The following is a 19,434-nucleotide window of genomic DNA, read 5'->3' as shown; positions in this document are numbered from 1 at the left end:
AAAAATTAAATTAAATTTGCCCTGCCTGGTTTGGCTCAGTGGATTGAGCGTCAGCCTGTGAACTGAAGTGTTGCTGGTTTAATTCCAAGTCGGGGCACATGCCTGGGTTGTGGGCTGGGTCCCCAGTTGGGGGCATGTGAAAGGCAACTGAGCGATGTCTCTCTCCCTTTCCCTCTAAAAATAAATAAATTAAATATTTGAAAAAAATGAAATGTTATTAAGGTGACATTGGTTAATAAAATTATATAGGTCTGAAGTATACAATTCTATGCTACGTCATCTGTATATTGCATTATGGGCCTCATTTGCACTTCTTTTCCTGTAGAATTACCAGTTCATTACCTTGGCTCATTTATCTCATCTTTTTTCCCATATTAACTTGTAAGAGTTCTTTGTACAATATAAATCTTAGCTCTTCATACTCATGAATTTATATCCTCAGCTCAGACTTTCCCCTGAAGATACACATCTAATTGCCATTGGTATCTGCACTTGGATGATTTAGAGGCATTATCAAACTTACCAGGTCCAAAACTGAATTTCTGGTCTTCTGCAGAAAATCTCTCCTGCAATAGTCCCCATCTCTTTTTTAATTTTAATTGTTCAAGTACAGTTTTCTGCCTTTTACTCCCAAATAGTCCCCCCCTCCATTAATGCTTCGTTGCTCTCTGTCATCTTTGACCCCTCTTTCATAACTGATAGCCAGTTGCAGCTCTCCTGTCCCATCTGACCACTTCCCCTGATTCTATTAGAATGCCCCATTCAAGTCACCATCATCTCTCTCCTGTATGTTTTCAGTAATGGTAATTTATCTGAGCAAACAACTGTTTTCTCTTTGTTTTTGCCCATTTCTTTCTTTTGGTGGGGGTTAGGAAATAATTTTTAACTTTTTTTTTTTTTAATTTACAAACACACCAGAGAATCATGCAAGGCTGCCAGCACAGGATGCAATCTGGGACCACAAATCTACATGTTCCTTTGCAACTGCTCCTGTGATGGCAGAACTTTCATTTCACCTTTACTGTTTGCTATGACCCCGCATTATCTTCAAAATTAAGAAACATGCCATCTTTTCTGCGGCATGACTTTTGTTGTTGAATTACTATGGCTAAATGAACCTTCTTTCTGAGCGCTGGTTTGCCTTTTTTGACTGTGCCCATCACCATGTCACCTACACCAACAACAGGAAGCCTGTTCAGGCGTCCCTTGATCCCCTTTACAGAGATGATATACAGATTTTGGCCTCCTGTGTTGTCAGCAGAGTTGATGAGGGCTCCTAATAGGAGGCCGGAAAACTGGAAGACCAAAGGAAATCCAGAATTTTGCACTGGAGGCACATCACATCCTCTCCTCAACGTCTTGAAGGCAGAAAGGCATAGAAAACATTGTTTTTCCCATTTCAGTAGCAGCCATAAGGATACTTAATGAAACAATGAAGAAGTCCTATCAGACCTCCAGCCTAAGAGTGAAAACCAAAGTCATTCTTACAGGGTCTTACACTCTCCAGTCCACACCCCCATTCTTATGCTCTATTATTCACTTGGTTTCCCACCTCCAGCCTTACTGTTTCTTGCCATTCGTTGAACAGGCTTTTGCTCCAGGATTTTTTGAATTGTGTTCAACTTTCTGACTGAATGATTCTTCCAGAGGATGACTTGCTTGCTCCTTTGGTTATTTCAAGTCTTTAGCACTAACCAAGAGGCTGTATGTTTTACTTGTTAATCTGTCTCCTCACCATCATAATAAGCTCCAAGAAGGTGGGGATTTTTGTCAGTTTTTGTTCACTGCTGTATTCTTGGTGCTGCCCACATGGTAGGTCCTCAATAAAATTTGTAGAATAAGCTTGTAGGCAAATATTTCCCTGAGTTTGTCACACGTATTTGTTTTTGACATCTTCCCTCAGCAAGATCTTTATTTACATACATCCGTTGGTTTTGAAATTTTTCATTTTTATTTTAAAGAGTAAAATTTCACCCTGGCTGGCATAGCTCAGTGGGTTGAGTGGGAGTCTGTGAATCAGAGGTTCACTGGTTCAATTCCCAGCCTAGGGCACATGCCTAGGTTGCAGGCCAGGTCCCCAACGGGGGACACTTAAGAAGCAACCACACATTGATGTTTCTATCCCTCTCTTTCTCCTTTCCTTCTCCTCTCTCTAAAAATCAATAAAATCTTACTTTTGCCCCCTCAAAAACCATTCCCTGGGCCTTATCTTTTATTTTATTAAACTTTTTAATGTGGAATATTTCAAACTCACACAAGAGAGCTACATCTCATTAACCCTCGTTTGTAAATTCCATAAAGGCAGAAGTGCGCTCTTATTTTTCATGTCTCCAGCGTCTGCTAGGACCTCAGCAACTTCAGAGAATGTGTTTCCAGAGAAGGCACTAATGGCACGAGGCTTTCTCCCTAGGCAGATGCCTCTCAGATCCCCTCGGACAGCTCTGCACAGTCCCGGAGTCGGAAGTCCTGGGAGTCTTTTGCTGATTGAAGGCGTTTTTTTTCCCGTTTTCTCCTGCCAGGCCCGGCCTTCCCTTGGACATTACTCCTACCACCTTAAGACTCTGGTTTGGCCTAAGCTGCCAGAATTAGAGAAGCTCTGACTTCCAACTGAAACAAGTTGGGTCCCACCGATCTCCGTCCTACTCAAGCCAGAGGTTGCCTCTCGGACTAGGCCGCTCAACTGCAGACGTTCCCAAAGCACCTCCCCACCCCTCCTTCCCCCTCCCCGGGCAGCGGCGGTTGGTAGCGCGCCGTCTACTCTCTCCCACCCTACTGCTAACTAGCGGGCGCAAGGCCTTCTGGGATTGGCTGCGCCTGCGTGCATCTTCTCTCAGGCTCTCTGATTGGCTGAAGAACGCGCGGGGTGCGAGCCCTGATTGGCTAGATCAGGGCGCCTGCGCGGCGGGGTTCTCCGTCGCCAGCCATTCCTGGAGAGGACAGCCGGCTGGCCGGACGTCTCGCCTGTTTCTTCAGGAGAGGTCCCGGCTTTCCGGGAAGGCGGTTGCGGCGGTAAAATGAAGATATTCGTGGGAAATGTCGATGGAGCAGATACAACACCGGAGGAGCTGGCAGCCCTCTTCGCGCCCTACGGCACAGTCATGAGCTGCGCCGTCATGAAACAGTTCGCCTTCGTGCACATGCGCGAGAACGCGGGCGCGCTGCGCGCCATCGAGGCCCTGCACGGCCACGAGCTGCGGCCTGGGCGCGCGCTCGTGGTGGAGATGTCGCGCCCACGGCCTCTTAACACTTGGAAGATTTTCGTGGGCAATGTGTCGGCTGCTTGCACGAGCCAGGAGTTGCGCAGCCTTTTCGAGCGCCGCGGACGCGTCATCGAGTGTGACGTGGTGAAAGGTAACGCGAAGGCGCGCGCACGGGGGCACTCTGCTTGTTAGCCACTCCCCTTTCCCGGGGGGTCGGTCAACGCGCGGTTGGGGGCGGGGGTGGCGAGAAGTCCGCGGGAGCGTGGTCCGAGTTGTTGGGGGTGCGACGGGTAGAGCCACCCTCCTCCCCTGCCGTCCAGACACCATTCACAAATGGGAGGAAGCGGCTCTGGGTGGGTGCGGCGGCCACTGCTGGCCGGACTACGGGGCCGGGGACGCGCCTGAGAGACTTGCGAGTGTACCGGGGGCGCGCCTTCCACTGTTCTCCTGGGCCTGGCACCGAGCGGAAATTGGGAAGTGACGGGCACGAGCCGGATCATGGAGCGGGGAAGATCTCTACACTTCCCCAGACGTCGGTCAGAGCGAGGGACGAGGGAAAAGGTGGGGGCTGACGCCCCAACACCACCCTCGTGTTCCCTCCCGGTGAATGCTCCCGAGCGGAAGGTAACGGGGCCCTTGGACGTTTCTTGGGCTGGGATTTTTTTTTTAGTATTTTGTGGCATGGGTGTAGTCATGGGTATAGTTACTCGTGGGTACAGGAGCGGCCCCTTCTGAACCACTTCGGCCTTTTAATATTGTTAGGTGGTTTAGGCGTGGCAAATCTGCGCTTTCCAGCTCCTTCAAATTTGGGTTTATTTTCTTTGGGCACGATTTTGCATCTGTAAACTTGGAAACCCCGAGCTCTCGAATATGGAAGGAGGCTTACTTTATGAAAGAAGGCTTCTTCTCCGTAGACTTTACCAAACCTGTGCCCCAGGGCATTGTCATTCTTTTAAAGCTTGGTGATTTTGCAAGGGGGGGCATACTTTGTGGCTGAGGGGGAACATGGGAAGGGGTCTTTGAGGGGTTTTCTTTGATTCCTTAAGCGTTCATTAAACATTTACTTATTAGATGTCTTTGCTTGATGAGCCTGGTCCTCAGGGCAGATCCCTAATTTGCCTTTTAAACTTTGAGAAAAAGTATCACCATAATTTAGGCCTGATCTCTTTTTTTGGAACCTAGTTGATTTTTTTCATAGTATGGGTTCTTATTCCCTAAACAGTCATTTTATATTGCCAGGGTTTGGTGGGACAGCCCTTGTGTATGTGGCTAGTCTCTGTATCACTTGGGATCAGAATTAACTTCTCCCTGCCATCTTCGAGGATGCAGCCTGGGAGTGTCTGATGCCCTACTCCTGGTACTGGATTCATACTTGGTCATTATCCTGTGTGAAGTTTTGAGGCTAGGAAATAAATGTGGGTGCAGGTGCTTTCTTATTTCCACCAAGATAACTTCATTTGTTGTCCTGGAGGGGCACACCTTTCGGGCCATTCCTTGTCCTTTCCATAACTGGGAGAAGTGTAAAGGGGTGTGTAGTCTCCACTCCTGGATCATTTCCTTGTTTTGCTTTAGTACTGCATTCTGTTTTCCTCAGCTCAGGTTGTGCAAGTCCATGACTATCTGGAATTGGGCTTCCCTGCTGGGTACTTTGAGGCAGGCTGTATGATGCATGGATTTTTGCTTTTGTTCAGAGTTAAAGAATGAGAAAGGTCTCACATTGGGCACCTGGCCAGGAAATGAATGAGGGAGTATGGTTCATTATGAGAGTTATGTTTTTAATTGACCTACTACGTATCTTTCCTGGTTCTTAGGCAGGGTGGCTACTAGATTGGAGTCTAGAAACTAGCATCTATAGGGGCAGTATCTATGGAACTGCTTACTCAAGTAGCTTGCTTTTAGGTGGTAGAGAAAGCAGAAAATGTGCCTGAATTTGCTTGAGACAGACACTTAAGTGGTAGTGGGAGGCAGGGCGAAATGTACAACTGCATGGGATTTTTAGAACTGTTGGCTGATTCCTTGTGATAGAGCAAAAGTTTTGTGCCTTTGTAAATGTTCGATGAATAGAAATGCCTTGAGTTCTCAGGGAGTGGTGGTCAGCTGTTTGTAGTTTGCTGATAAGTAATAATTCCTGATACACTTTGATGTAAGGGACTGGGGAAATTTTCAGCATCATATCCTTCACTGATACCTTTCTGTGTCTTTGAGATGACGGAAAGGGAGGTTTTTAAGTTGGAAATGTAGTAGAAGAAACTAGCTCTGGCTCTGTAAGTAGCTTATTTCTTGGGATGGGAATGGGCATTTTATTGAGTCTTGTGTTGGCTGTCAGGCCTTGAAAAAAGCACAGAAGCTTGGCATGGCACGGGGCATCTAGTTCTGTGTTATTTTACAGGGGGAAAAACATAGTTGCTTGGTTACCTCTGGAGCTTAGATATGATTTGATTTGTAGAGTAAAAATCTCCATAGCAACAGCACTTATAATCACTGTCCATAGCTACATTCTATTGGGTGTTCAAAGATGAAGTAGGAGAGTCCCTTACAGCTAGGAACCATTTGCACTTCAGGCAAGGTCTGAAAGGCAGAAGAGGAAACCTTTTCCTCCTCTTTTTGTGGGTGGCCATTCTTTTCTCCTGTATACAACAGAGTTCTAATTTCCAGTTACAGTGTTCTACTCTACTCAGGATAGGAAAACTCACTTTTCTGGATTATCTTAACTTGGTACTGGAGGAATTATAATGCCACCAGATCATTAGGTAATCTCTGTAAAACATTGTTTGCTAGTCTCATTAAATGCAGTGGATTTTCTTTAGAGGTCACACTATTCCTTGAACTAGCTCTCTAAGTTAGAGGGTCCCTGGAGTTCTCTAGGTGTCTCTGCTTTTTGTCTTTACTGCTCTAGGAGTAGTTGGTTTCTGGGAATCTTTGATAGGGTTAGGTCTGTGTTTGGCTGTTCACTGTTAGGATTGGTTAGCCTCTTTTGATTGAGTCTGGATAGCCTATGCCCTCCAGTGTCAGGCTTAGGAAATTTCTTATTTTAAACTGGTTATAATTGTAGCTGGTGGCTTAAAAAAAAAAATCAAGTTATATAATTCAGGTGGGCAGTCAACTAAATTGACTCATGGAATCTCAATTTTCAAATTTCTCAACTTGGTCTTTTAATAAAACTCAACCAAGCAGGAAGTAGACAGTGGGATGTCCTGTTGCTCTTGTAAACCCATTAAAATATTTTTTGTTGGGTCATTCTCCTTTGAGGTTTGCCAGGAATATAGTATACTTATTTTCTCATAGTGCCTGGAGGTTTTCCCCATTCCCCTTAATCTGCCTACAGGCTCCTGCTTTCTGCTTTCCATTCCATTCTGCTGGTTTTGCCATTCTGAGGGTCAGCTCAGCCTCTGCTTTGAAGAGATCTCCCACCACCAGCATCTGTTTTTAGCTCACTCTCTCAAAAGTGGAGGTGAGAGATGACAGTTCTAGTGCCCTGTAGCCAGGCCAAAAGGAATACTTTCATAAGGAATACTTTCACGTTTCACACTTGGGTAGGTAAGGAATCAAGTTCTGGCCATGAGGATATGAGGACTGAGAGTTGTGGTAGTTCATTTTGTTCTTTTATCATCTCTGGCTGGTTCCAGGTTTGCACATACAGATGGCATTGTATATCTTTAAAGTTTTTTTTTTAATTTGTTGATTTTAGAGCTAGAGTGGGAGGGAGGGGGAGAGAGAGCGCGAAACATTGGTTTGTTCATTTATTTGTTGATTCTTGTATGTTCTCTGACCTGGGATCAAATTTGAGTGTATTGGGGATATTGCTCTAACCAACTGAGCTACCTGGCTAGGGCTGTGGCATTGTATCTGTGGTGTTTAATTAGAGATGACAGATAATATTCTGTAGGGAAATAAGCCTGTAGTTATTCCTAGGCTTAAATAATAATAATTCTTAATCATAATATAGTTACTTTTATTTCGCCAGGCACTTTTATCTTCTCATTTGAATCTCCTAACTCTGAGATGGGTAGGACAAATTTGTCAGATGGAGAATTTTGTCAGTTCCTCTAGAGTTTACAGCAAGTCAGTGATAATCTGGATCTGTAACTGAAGCCTTTTAAGCTCCTAGCCAATGATTCCTTGTTCTGTACCATACTTCTGACTTAAACCTGCTGATTAAATTTTTATTCTCAGGAGCTGGTTGCTGACATTGCCTTAGATCCAGGAAAATGACTTGCTCTATAGGAGCAGCAAGAGAGGGCATTTTAGTATGAAAGTTTCTAGAAGTTAGTATACATATTAGAGACCATTTAAAAGGAATTCTTATCTTTAGGAATGGACCCTAGTAATTTCATCCAGTTAGTTCATTTCCTGAACTGATGTGAGAGAGATGGGGTCCTGGTACTTGGACTGTATCTTAAAGTGGCCACAGATCCAGATGGGGTGAAGTGCATGGCCTTATTTTGCATGGGGCTGATCTTATCACTCACTTGTCTTTGTATCCTTCTTATACCATTGTGGTTTGTAAGTTTGGATGAGAATAGGGATTTCTTCTCATCTCCCCCCCCCCCCCCAAAGTTTTCTTTCTGTGTGGTAGATGCATAGGTCTTTGAGATCGACATCCTGTCTTAGAGTCTGTCCTCCCACCATAGTTCATTCAGATCCTGAGGACCTCAGCAGTAACCTGTTTAGCAGAGCCTGCTTGCTGCAGTAATTGTAGCTTCTCACCTTGAAGCTGAGAAAACAAATCTCTTCTGTAAACAGTTTGCTCTGTGAACAGGAGCCCAAGGGGTAAGGTATACTTTTGCCCCTTAAACTGGTAGAGGATGTAATGTAGCCTGTGGGAGGAGACTTGGGCCTGAACTCGACCAGGGGGCTTAGTTTGCATTCTGACACTTCGTTGGTTTACATGGGGGTCCAACTTCCCCCCTTTCTAGTCATATTACATAGTTCTGCCTTATACATTGACTTCTTAGGGGTAGACTTGGTGTAGTGAAGGGCATGGAGAGCTGGGATTTCTGTTAATGGCTCTAACACATTTTGATTTGGGGCAAGCCGTATAAATACTGAGCATGTTTGCCCACCTGTAAAATGAGAGAATGATCGTTTACTCTGCCTCCTTCACAGGATTGTTGTGGAGTCCAACGAGGTCCTGTGCATGAAAGTGCTTTGGATACTGGGAAGTACTGTGGGAAAAGGGGAGATCATTTTAGAGGAATTTTATGCACTGCTCATTGCAGTCTAGCGCTCTTGCCTTAATTGGACCCTAGGCTGAGACATGGGTTATGCCAAGACATAAGTGGTCATTTCCAGGGCTTGAGAGTTAAGCCTCAAAGGTGAGCAATAGTATTTGGTGACATTAGATTAGAGAATACTGAATAATTAAGTGATCCAGGCACTCTTTCTGCGTTTTTTCTGCTGGTTTATACTTACAGGAGCTGTGAAGATTTTTATCCTGTGTTGCAGTTCATCTTTGCTCTTTCTTCTCTCACCAGGAAGTTGGGTGAGGTGGCAGGGGGAAAGGGGAGAATGGGGAGAAGGCCACAGGCAAAGGTGGCTTCTTGGGACAGCCAGAAACTTTGTTATATGGAAGCCACATTTTATGACATAACTCCTGGAGAGAAGGGTTTGGAGGCCTGGAGGTAGTTGGCAACAGCTGGGCGCTGTTGGTGTGTCCAATTTGGGGCCCATTGGGTAGCATGCCCTGCCCCCCTAATTGCTAACCCTTTGTCTGCTGCTTTATCAGACTACGCGTTTGTTCACATGGAGAAGGAAGCAGATGCCAAAGCCGCCATCGCGCAGCTCAACGGCAAAGAAGTGAAGGGCAAGCGCATCAACGTGGAACTCTCAACCAAGGGTCAGAAGAAGGGGCCTGGCCTGGCTATCCAGTCTGGGGACAAGACCAAGAAACCAGGGGCTGGGGATACAGCATTCCCTGGAGCTGGTGGCTTCTCTGCCACTTTCGACTACCAGCAGGCTTTTGGCAACAGCACTGGTGGCTTTGATGGGCAAGCCCGTCAGCCCACACCACCCTTCTTTGGTCGCGACCGCAGCCCCCTGCGCCGTTCCCCTCCTAGAGCCTCTTATGTGGCTCCTCTGACGGCCCAGCCAGCCACCTACAGGGCCCAGCCCTCAGTGTCGCTGGGAGCTGCCTATAGGGCTCAGCCTTCTGCCTCTTTGGGTGTTGGCTATCGGACTCAGCCCATGGCAGCCCAGGCAGCCTCTTATCGCGCTCAGCCCTCTGTCTCCCTCGGGGCTCCGTATAGGGGCCAGTTGGCCAGCCCTAGCTCCCAGTCTGCCGCAGCTTCCTCGCTTGGCCCATATGGTGGAGCCCAGCCCTCAGCCTCGGCCCTTTCCTCCTATGGGGGTCAGCCAGGTGCGGCTTCCTCGCTCAACTCCTATGGGGCTCAGGGCTCCTCCCTGGCCTCCTATGGTAACCAACCATCCTCTTACGGTGCGCAGGCTGCTTCGTCCTATGGGGTTCGTGCAGCTGCCTCCTACAACGCCCAGGGAGCAGCTTCCTCCCTAGGTTCCTATGGGGCCCAGGCAGCCTCCTATGGGGCCCAGGGAGCAGCCTCCTCACTGGCTTATGGGGCCCAGGCAGCTTCTTACAATGCCCAGCCCTCAGCCTCTTATAATGCCCAGTCTGCCCCATATGCTGCACAACAGGCTGCTTCCTACTCTTCCCAGCCTGCTGCCTATGTGGCACAGCCAGCTGCAGCTGCGGCCTATGCCAGCCAGCCAGCTGCCTACGCTGCACAAGCCACTACCCCAATGGCTGGGTCCTATGGGGCCCAGCCGGTTGTTCAGACCCAGCTGAATAATTATGGGGCTCAAGCATCAATGGGCCTGTCAGGCTCCTATGGGGCTCAGTCAGCCGCTGCGGCCACTGGCTCCTACGGTGCTGCAGCTGCCTATGGCGCCCAGCCTTCTGCCACCCTGGCAGCTCCTTACCGCACTCAGTCAGCTTCATTGGCTGCTTCTTATGCTGCCCAGCAGCATCCCCAGGCTGCTGCCTCCTACCGTGGCCAGCCGGGCAATGCCTACGATGGGGCAGGTCAGCCGTCTGCAGCCTACCTGTCCATGTCCCAGGGGGCCGTTGCCAACGCCAACAGCACCCCGCCGCCCTATGAGCGTACCCGCCTCTCCCCACCCCGGGCCAGCTACGACGATCCCTACAAAAAGGCTGTCGCCATGTCAAAAAGGTACTGTATGCCCCCCCGCCTCTGCCCCAAGCTGGGGCTTAGGGCAAGGGGCTGAGGTTGGCATGGGAGGGAAACCGGAGCCATCGGCCCCTCCCTTGGTCTTCTCTACTCCCGTGGGATGTCCAAAGGCTGAGGGGGGTGATGTGTGTGAACTTCCCTGGTCACCAGGGTTCAGGTGGAGCGTAGTGCTCAGACTGGGGTGGTACCAGCTAGTCAGGCTGGGAAAAGCGTGACCTGTCTAGGAGAGCCCAACTGCTATTGGAGCTACCGCCTGCAAGATTGTGGCCCATAGCCTTTCCCACTGTCTGTAGGAATCTTAAGCCTGTTATGTGGTTGTCCTGGTTTTGGTGGGGGTAGGTGTGAGAGAGTGGTCCCTTTGGCACTCATTGGCTGAAGGCAACGTATGTGAGGTGCGTCCACTTGGGGAAGTTGGGGACCTTGCTTTTGTCCGCCGTTCTGTTGATAAACAACCACGGTCTTTCTGTGCAGGGCCCAAGGGAGGGAATAGTTTGTGGTTTGGGAATGCAGACCAAAATCCACCTTGGCCAGTTCAGAAGGGGGGGCTTCAGTAGTGGGCTTGGTTTCCCACTGAGTTGAACCAGGCTTGATTTCTTGCCCTGGATAGGGTGATGAGCCTTCTGACAAAATCTTGTGTGTTGGAGACCAGTCTGATCACACCCTCCCTATCCCCATTGGCATCTCCCCCATGCCCACCTGGAGCCCTCCTCAATTGTCTCATTCACCAACTGTCTTCTTCTCTCGACTAGGTATGGTTCCGACCGGCGTTTAGCCGAGCTCTCTGATTACCGCCGTTTATCAGAGTCGCAGCTTTCGTTCCGCCGCTCGCCGACAAAGTCCTCGCTGGATTACCGTCGCCTGCCCGATGCCCATTCCGATTACGCACGCTATTCGGGCTCCTATAATGATTACCTGCGGGCAGCTCAGATGCACTCTGGCTACCAGCGCCGCATGTAGGGCCAACCTGGGATGGGGCACCACAGGGAGGGGAGGAGACAAGTGGGTTGGGTGCAGACCCAGGTTATAACCACTGGCCCATACCGCTCCTGTGTGTGGTTTTTTTCATCCCTTTTACCATATGGGCCTTCCCCAGGAGACGATCCATTTGAGTGTTCGGCAGTAACCTTTGTTCCTTCGCCTCAGCAGCAAATCTTGCTACTGGCTCTAGATCTGCGGTTTCCCCTCTCCCCTGCCTCCCATCTCCCCAGGATGGGAATTTCTTTTATGTTTTTATTTTTTCCTGGCTCCCTTTTATTTTTGTGCGCGATATTTAAGGTCGTCTGGATGGGGAAGCAACCTGCAGCTGAGGTCGCCGGCGCCTTTTTCTTTTTAGATAATGAGGGAGGCCAGGAAAGGGTTAGCTTAACCATTTCCTATGCGCCAAGCTGTGCCAGCAGTCCAGGGCTCTGACTGTCCCTCTAGACTGTGTTGAGACTGAATTTCTGTTGGGACAGTCAGTTGGTATGTGTTCAAATTCCTACTGACTCCTGATGTTCTAGCTGATGCTGAGTGGCACAGTCCCACTTCCCTATCTCCCCAAGTAGGTGGTGTTAGAAAACCTTAATTTTTTTTTCCTTTTGTATGGACTACAAATAAAACTTGGGGCAATTTGCAGTTTGGAAACCTGGTTGTCATTGTCTTGATTGCACTCAGTTTCAGAGGAGCCAGTTTGACATCCAGGAAGACGTGACAGCCGAGTGGAAGGCAACCAGAGAACCCATGGCAGATGAGGAAGGGGGATTGAACATGGAAATTAGAATGCTTCCCCTGCTGCCCAGGAGGATTTAGTTCATCATCCGCCCACTAGTCTGCCATCTTTAGGAATGTTGAGTCCAGATCAAGTTGCTTGGGCTTCTTCAGCCCTCGGCTTGAGTTAATCACACCCCAGTGCAGTAAATTTATTGCCCATTTTCCTCTGCCTGTGTTTGACTGGTTTCTCTGACTTGTTTCCAGTTGAGAAACAACCTGTGCTCTCCAGCAGCTTGGTTCTGGGGTTTGGCTTCTCAAGTGAGAAGTGGGGAATGGGCTTGCTTTGGTGCCTAGGAGGCTAGTGGATCCTTCAGGCCATGGGCTCGAGTGAGTGCTAGGGCTGAGACCTGGAAAGGAACCAGTAGTGGGATGGGGGTGATGTTGGTGTCTGATTCTGCCCGGTGGTTGGAGAAAGGAGGGGCAGGGACAATTGGAAGAAAGTATGGGAGAGTCTGGTCACAGAACTGATATTTTGCCTGTTGAACATCGCCATGGAGAGCCCTTCCTGCGTCCTGCCCATCTGCTACCATCATGGCCACCTGAGATTCACTTTCCCTATTCCATTTGTTAAGAGTTTCCAGATACTTACTTGCTGGGTTTATATTTGAAGCTGTTATGATAGACTGGTAATGGGCTGAGGTGCGAGTATAACCAAGTAAGGATGCTGGGATAGGGTGAGGAATCAAAGATCCCGTCTATATTTTTATTCAGGGGCTGGAGGTTGAGAGGACCTGGGTAAAAAAGAATTCCAGCTGGGGACAACATGGGAGGCTTGGGTGTAATGATGGGTGAATGGAAGAAGACTGGTTGGGTGGGGTGATAACAGAACAACCACCTACTGATGTTCCCTTGGGTAACGCAGTTTTCGGGACGTGTGTGTGTCAAATGGAATTCAGGTGGGTTGTCTTTTCTGCCTCCTTTACTGGCTTGTGAATTCGCCTGTGACAGTAGTTTGTCCCAGATGTTCTCTCTCTGCCCAGGGGGGAAAAAGCACATGGGTGGTCTATAACCATAAACTCTCGCGGATGCTTACTGGGGCGGTCTCGGGGCGCTGGGACCATAGCTCTTTTTTTCTTTCTGCCTACTGCTTTGCCTTCAGGTGCTTCGCTGCTCCTTTTTATTTCTTTGCAGGACTGGGAGGGGAAGTTCGCTAGGTTTCTTGGCCCTTTTCTGTAGTGAGGGTGGGTGATCTGAGGGCCAACCTAACAAGGTTGGCTCTTGTTACTACCTTGGAGAATGCAGTGTTGGTTGATCGTAGGCCTGCGTATTTGTAATGTTTGTCAGTGTGGCTTTCTGTCCTCTTCCTTTTTCTCTAGTGAGGGAGGGTTCCTGTGAAAAACAGCCTAATGTGCTCTTGGGGGCCAGTGTTGATGTTCTTCTGTATTGGAACCCAAGTTCTTCAGTGTGACCTGGCCTAGATGATCACTCTGCATGTCGTCTTCAGGTGCTGGTGCCCTTGCTGCCTCAGCCCCCAGGCTTTTCATCATTCAAGCCAGAAGGAGCTACAAAGCTAAATCATTTGTCACTTTCCTCTTTCTTGAAGATTGTATTAAAATTCACTCTACTCTTAAATTATTGCCACCTGTGTTAATCCTATAGTCCACTCATGCTTTGCTTTTTGTGGATTTCTGATTTTCAGGGTCCTATAATTTGGAGATGGTTGGGTTGAGTAAATGGGAAAACACATTTGTTTTGGGAAAGTGGGTGGGAAATGTGGACTCCTAGTAGCCTTTAGATTCTTGCACTTTTGCATATATCACCTCTACAACTTGGTCTTCATTCACTGGAGGAGAAGTGGATGATTTATTCCTGGAACAAGACTACGTAGAGGCTTCTAGCCTCTGCCTGCTTGAGGTTTGGACTTTGTTTCAGATTTTGTCTGGGGTAGGTCTGGGGCCCCATTCATTCCTTATACTAAAGGTAATGGGACTGTGACTGCTCAACCTTTATGACAGGTGACCTTTGTACTTATGACAGTTAAACTATGCAAGTCCATGCACATGACACTTCATTTTCTGGTCATTTTGTTCTATTCAAGCCAAGTTAGTGGACTACAACATGGGTTGGCTGAGGTTATAATGAAAATTTATTAGATTTATGGACAAGTGTGCTATGTAATATGTGTAATGGAGAAGATGGATGGCAGGCAGAAAGGTTCTATTCATCTGAATTCTATAGGTACCTTTAAAAGGGTTATTAAGGGGGGAATCCGAAATTTTCCAGGAAAGTTCTTAAATGAGTTCTTCACATCTAGCTCTAAATCATTTGAAGTACTGTGTCCATAGTGCTGGAAATAATAGTGTTTAGGTAACTGAGCCCTTGGGCTGATCTCAAGGAATTGATAGCCTGGGGAGGAAGGACCTACATTAATGAACTAGTTACAGCAATGTTAGGGAAGTGATAGGAGAGGAGAAGATGGCACAGTGCAGGTATTAGAGAAAACTTCCTGAAGTTAGGATTAGATTTGAAAACGAGGTACAGAGAGAATGACTGAGGGGTACTGGCTCTAAAATGAGGTTTCCTGAGTTTGAATCCTGGTTCTACTTCAGTTTTTCATCTATTAAATGGGGATAATGGCTAACATTTATTGAACACGTGTTAAGCATTGTTAAAAGTGCTTTTTATATATTAACTTAATTTTTTTAAAAAGATTTTATTGATTTATCTTTAGAGGGGAAGGAGAGAAATATCAATGTGTGGTTGCCCCTCGTGGGTCCCCTGCTAGGAACTGGCCTGCAACCCAGGCATGTGCCCTGACTGGGAATCGAACCATGGCTGTTTGGTTTACAGGCCCGTGTTCAATCCACTGAGCTACACCAGCCAGGGCTAACTTAATCTTCATTGTAACCCAAATGTTTTAGGTATTCCTAAACCTTTTTTATTTTTATCTTTTAAAAAAAGATATTATTTATTTATTTTAGAGAGATGGGGAAAGGAGGGAGAAAGAGAGGGAGTGAAACATCAATGTGTGGTTGCCTCTAACACACCCCATACTGGGTATATGGCTTGCAACTCAGGCATGTGCCCTGACTGGGAATCAATTCGGCGATGCTTTGGTTCGAGGGCCTGTGCTCAATCCATGGAGCTACACCAGCCAGGGCATAAACCTTTTATAAATGGGTAGGCTGTAGGTTAGTAACTTTTCTTGAGGTCACACGGTTAGAAAGGAGTGAATCAAGGAATTGAACCAGCCATTTTGAACTATCCAGGACTTGTAATCATGGTAATACTACTGTTGGAAGGATCAAGTGAGAACATGTGACAAGTGTAGAGCCTTTTATATATACACATACAGTCACTGGTCGTTACGTGCTAGCCATCTCATAGAAATGAGAACACTCCAGGGAAGTTGGAGTGGCCTGCTAGAGCACACAGCCGAGTTATAGTACTTTGGTACTTAAGAGTAACTGAAGGCAGGGGATTTCATAATGCATGGTACCAGTTTCGGCCATCTGTGGTCTCAGACAACACTTCAGTGTCTTGGGGTCAGATTCTCCTGGATATGGGAAAGAAAGGTAATGAGTCTGCAAAGACAGTAAGGGGAAGTTGAGAGTGTGTAGCTGGGAATGGGATTGGAGGCATAAGAAGCTTGCTTAACTGGCCTAGTGGCTCCTGAACCTCCCTGGAGAATACTGGTTTTTAATTTAAGGCTTTGTAAGACTAGTAACTCATTTCTGGGCAAGGAACCAGAGTTATTTATTAGGTGTATAAACTATTCATCCTGAAGGGTTTGAAATTTACACAGATTGCTTATTCTTATTTGAGTGTCTTTCACTGACACCAGTGTTTCCCTTCCTAAATTTAGATTTGTCACTCATTTTCCTAAGTCCAGGGTCCAGGCTCTTTCATTTCTTAAAGAGCTGCAGCCAGAATATATATTTATGCTGGACTCTTGACAGAAATCAGCTTTCTAGATGACTTTGGACAAATCACTTTACCTTTTAGGGTTTGGTAACCTGATCATCAAATTAAGAATCAGCAAAAAGGCATCTACAAGTGTTCCAGACAAGGTACTTTGAAAACATCACATTCAATTCCATTTTCTATAGTTGGCATTGTAAGGTAGAAGATTTAGACTAGATGTTCTTAAATAAAGGAAAAACCTTTACTGGAAAATAAAGTAAACTTTTTGTTTAAAACAAATTTTAAGAGATTTAATTAATTTATTTTTAGAGGGGAAGTGAGGGAGGAAGAGAGGGAGAGAAACATCAATATGTGGTTTCCTCTCATGTGCCCCCAACTGGGGACCTGGCCTGCAACCCTTTGATTTGCAGGCTGGCATTCAGTCCACTGAGCCACACCAGCCAGGGTGAAGTATTGGTTTTTAAGGGACAAACATTAAGCTCCTTTAATAGGGTATTTTTTTAAATTTCATATTATGCATATTTTAACTGCAATTTATTGTTTTTTAAAATATTTATTTATCTTTAGAGGGGAAGGAGAGAGGGAGAGAAACATCAATGTATGGTTGCCTTTCATGTGTCCCCCAGCTGAGAACTGGCCTGCGGGGAACCAGCCTGCAACCCAGGCATGTGCCCTGACTGGGAATCGAACTGTGATCCTCTGGTTTGCAGGCCTGTGCTCAATCCACTGAGCTACACCAGCCAGGGCTAATACGGTATTTTTAATCATTCAAATACATTTGTTAGATGAACATTGGTATGGAGACACTCAAGCTATAATTCTTCATACCTAAAGGTTGATTTTATAGCATTTGTCAAGCTGGTGACCCTGGTGGTAAAATGCTGTAGCAAAGGTTTCCCCCTGGCTTTTGGGTACCTGCTTTTTTTAATAAGGGAGTTTGGAAAGTGTACTTAACTGGTGAGAGTAAAGGTGCTAGTTTTTAGTAGTAAGTATCAAGAGGCTAACAAATGCATTCATTTATCCCTTTGTTCACTTAGTTAACAGATAAATTTAAGTGCCTACCATGTACCAGGTACAGTTATAACACAGGACAAAGTGAGTAAGAAAAGGTTCTTGTCTTTGTGGAACAAGTATTTGCTTGGTACAGCGGGTGGGAGGAAGGCAGAATATGAATGAACAAGTTGGATTTCAAGTTATAAGTATTTTGAAAAATAATACGGAGTCTTGGGATAGAGGGTGAAGGTAGGATTGGAGTAGGGGGATATTTTTAGATGGGTGGGCTTCGAGGGAACTGCAGAAAGAACATTCCAGTCTGAGCTGGGGACAAAAAGGCCAGTGTGAAGGGGGGTTAAGGAGATTGGAAGGCTCTGGCAAGAACCAGATTGGGTAGGGTGAGTTTGAAAGTTTTAACAATTGCAATGGGCTGTAAAAAAGCATGGCGATGATTTAGTGTGGTTTACTCAGTTGGACGAACTTGCAAAATGAAACAAATATAACTGGATCTAGAGGACTTTGAGGAGGTAAATCAAGTAATTAGGTTGGGAGTGGGCAGTGGTCTGCAAATGTCTTAAATTGTGACCCTGAGAAGAATGATATTCCCTGTCCCTTGCAGACTTGGAGAGATTCCTACTTTCGTGGAAGGAGTTGATCTCTTATGTTTTGGTATTTTGGAAGGAAGTGTATCTCCCGGACTATTGAGATAATAAAATATTTTGGAAGATCAAACTCAAAGGTGCTGAAAGGATTTTTTTTTTTTTTAAACCAGATGTATTTCCTTCCCCGTGTAGATGAGTTGTGATGGCCTCCTGGTGCTGGTCCCCTCCAAAGCTGGGTACATGGAGTTAGTTGTTTTTCTTCACCGATCATATGGCCTTCACTCAGTCTCAGTATCAGCATCAAAATCCACAGTGAAAATGGGCCAAGATTAGTGACCACTACGTGTGTTGATGTTATAGTTAGGGGTTTGGTTTTCAGGGCCTTACCATTTCCCACTGTAGAATAAGTTATTGACTTGTTTTCCAACATTTGATTTCATCATGTCAGAAAAAGGGGGAGAAACATTGAGAAACATCTATCGGAGTTGCCTCCCCCACAACTGGGCTCGAAACCCAGGTGTATTTCCTTACTGAGAACCAGCGACCTTTCCCTCTGCGGGTCAACGCCCAGCTCGCTGAGCCACACTGATCAGGGCACCTGTCTGGTTTTTAAACCAACTTCCATAACCTTGCTTCGCTTCTTTCTTTATGACCCCACCCCTTTTTGCGGGGGTGGGTACTTTGGAGGGCAGCATGTACTACTTAACGTCATTTCCGCTCTCTTTCCTCAAAAACATTTTACTGATTTTTACCATGTTTTTAAGGTATTTTAAGCTTTTCGACCCAGTATTTGTCCGTCCCTTCTTCGCCTCCTTTAAAAGCTTCCTTGTAAAGGTGTCCATTCCTTGCTCAGTGAGTAAGGGATTGTGTGAAGAAGTCAGAGGATGAGAAAATGCAATGAGGGAACCTGGACCCTCTGGAGAATGGTCTTCGGTTGTATTTTGTTTACAGCTGATTGTGATTAGGCTTTTCCTTCTAAGGTCCGTTCTAGGAGTTTAAACCTACAGCTCTGGCAGATGGCGCCCAATAAAATAAAATAAAAAACTTACGTGCTCCAGTTTTTTTCTCAGGGAGGGTGGGGGTTTTTTCTCCATTTCCATGGCCACAGACGCAGAGGCCGCTTCTTCAGCTTGGACTCCAGGAGGCTGGTTGGGGGTCGCGGGGCACTTGCTTATCTTCTCGGGATCTCCTAAATGATTTCAGGACCGTAACCCCCCCCCCATCTGAAGCTGCGTTCATTAACTTTTTAGAGAGTTCCTTTAATCACCATCTATGAAAATATTTGGGGGGAGCTTCTGGGACTCTCCGGGTGACAGTATGGATTTTTACAGTTGATTTCTTAAGGCGAAACGCTTCGCTGTTTTTCTTAACTGGCCTTTGAATCTGCCTAAAGCTATCTGTAGCATCGGAGGGCGTGTTCTGAGAGGTTAGAGGGAGAAATTTGGGGGTAGAAGCCAAAATAGGGCAGAACTGTCAGGGTATGCACGTGGAAGCGGTGAGGTGAAGCTTAACAAAGTTGCCGCCTTGAAGCTAAACACTGCCACACCTGGCCCTAACTTGCTCCGCCTAATGGCGGGTGGAACACTGCCGGCGGAGCCCACGTTTGTAGTTCCTCCCACACGCAACCTCTTACCCAATCAGTGACTTCGGCTTTGCGAAATTGGTGCTCATTGGCTTTCGCGTAAAAGCTCGGCGTTACTGACGTTTCCACCTCTTCCCGGCCTCTCAGGTAACTGGCGTTCCTGGCAACCAATCAGGAAGAGGATCTGGGCGAACGCCGTCCTTTTACTTTACTGAGTGACCAATCCGGTGGTAGGCTCACCT

At 46.7% G+C, this 19,434-nt stretch overlaps 1 protein-coding gene and 1 pseudogene across 4 annotated transcripts; one reads left to right on the top strand and one right to left on the bottom strand.

Moving 5' to 3' along the window:
* Positions 1-616: 616 nt before the first annotated feature.
* Positions 617-1,520, bottom strand: LOC119041812 (60S ribosomal protein L23-like; annotated as a pseudogene).
* Positions 1,521-2,905: 1,385 nt separating this feature from the next.
* On the top strand, positions 2,906-19,429 carry RBM14 (RNA binding motif protein 14). 4 transcript variants are annotated; one of them, XM_037135430.2, is made up of 3 exons: positions 2,906-3,351; positions 8,926-9,036; positions 19,340-19,417. In XM_037135430.2, the coding sequence occupies exons 1-3, from the start codon at positions 3,015-3,017 to the stop codon at positions 19,405-19,407; spliced, it is 516 nt and encodes a 171-aa protein (XP_036991325.2). In that variant the 5' UTR covers positions 2,906-3,014; the 3' UTR covers positions 19,408-19,417. The 4 variants fall into 4 exon arrangements, with proteins under 4 accessions (XP_036991325.2, XP_036991324.1, XP_036991326.1 ...); XM_037135429.2 differs by lacking the exon at positions 19,340-19,417 and adding an exon at positions 11,152-12,313 and having other exon boundaries at positions 8,926-10,384; XM_037135431.2 differs by lacking the exon at positions 19,340-19,417 and adding an exon at positions 11,152-11,261.
* Positions 19,430-19,434: the final 5 nt, after the last annotated feature.

Source organism: Artibeus jamaicensis, unplaced genomic scaffold (assembly GCF_021234435.1).
Source record: "Artibeus jamaicensis isolate MK-2021 breed Jamaican fruit bat unplaced genomic scaffold, CSHL_Jam_final scaffold_614, whole genome shotgun sequence".
NCBI lineage: Eukaryota > Metazoa > Chordata > Mammalia > Chiroptera > Phyllostomidae > Artibeus > Artibeus jamaicensis.
Note: the sequence above shows the minus strand (reverse complement) of the source record. Positions and strands in the feature narration are given on the sequence as shown.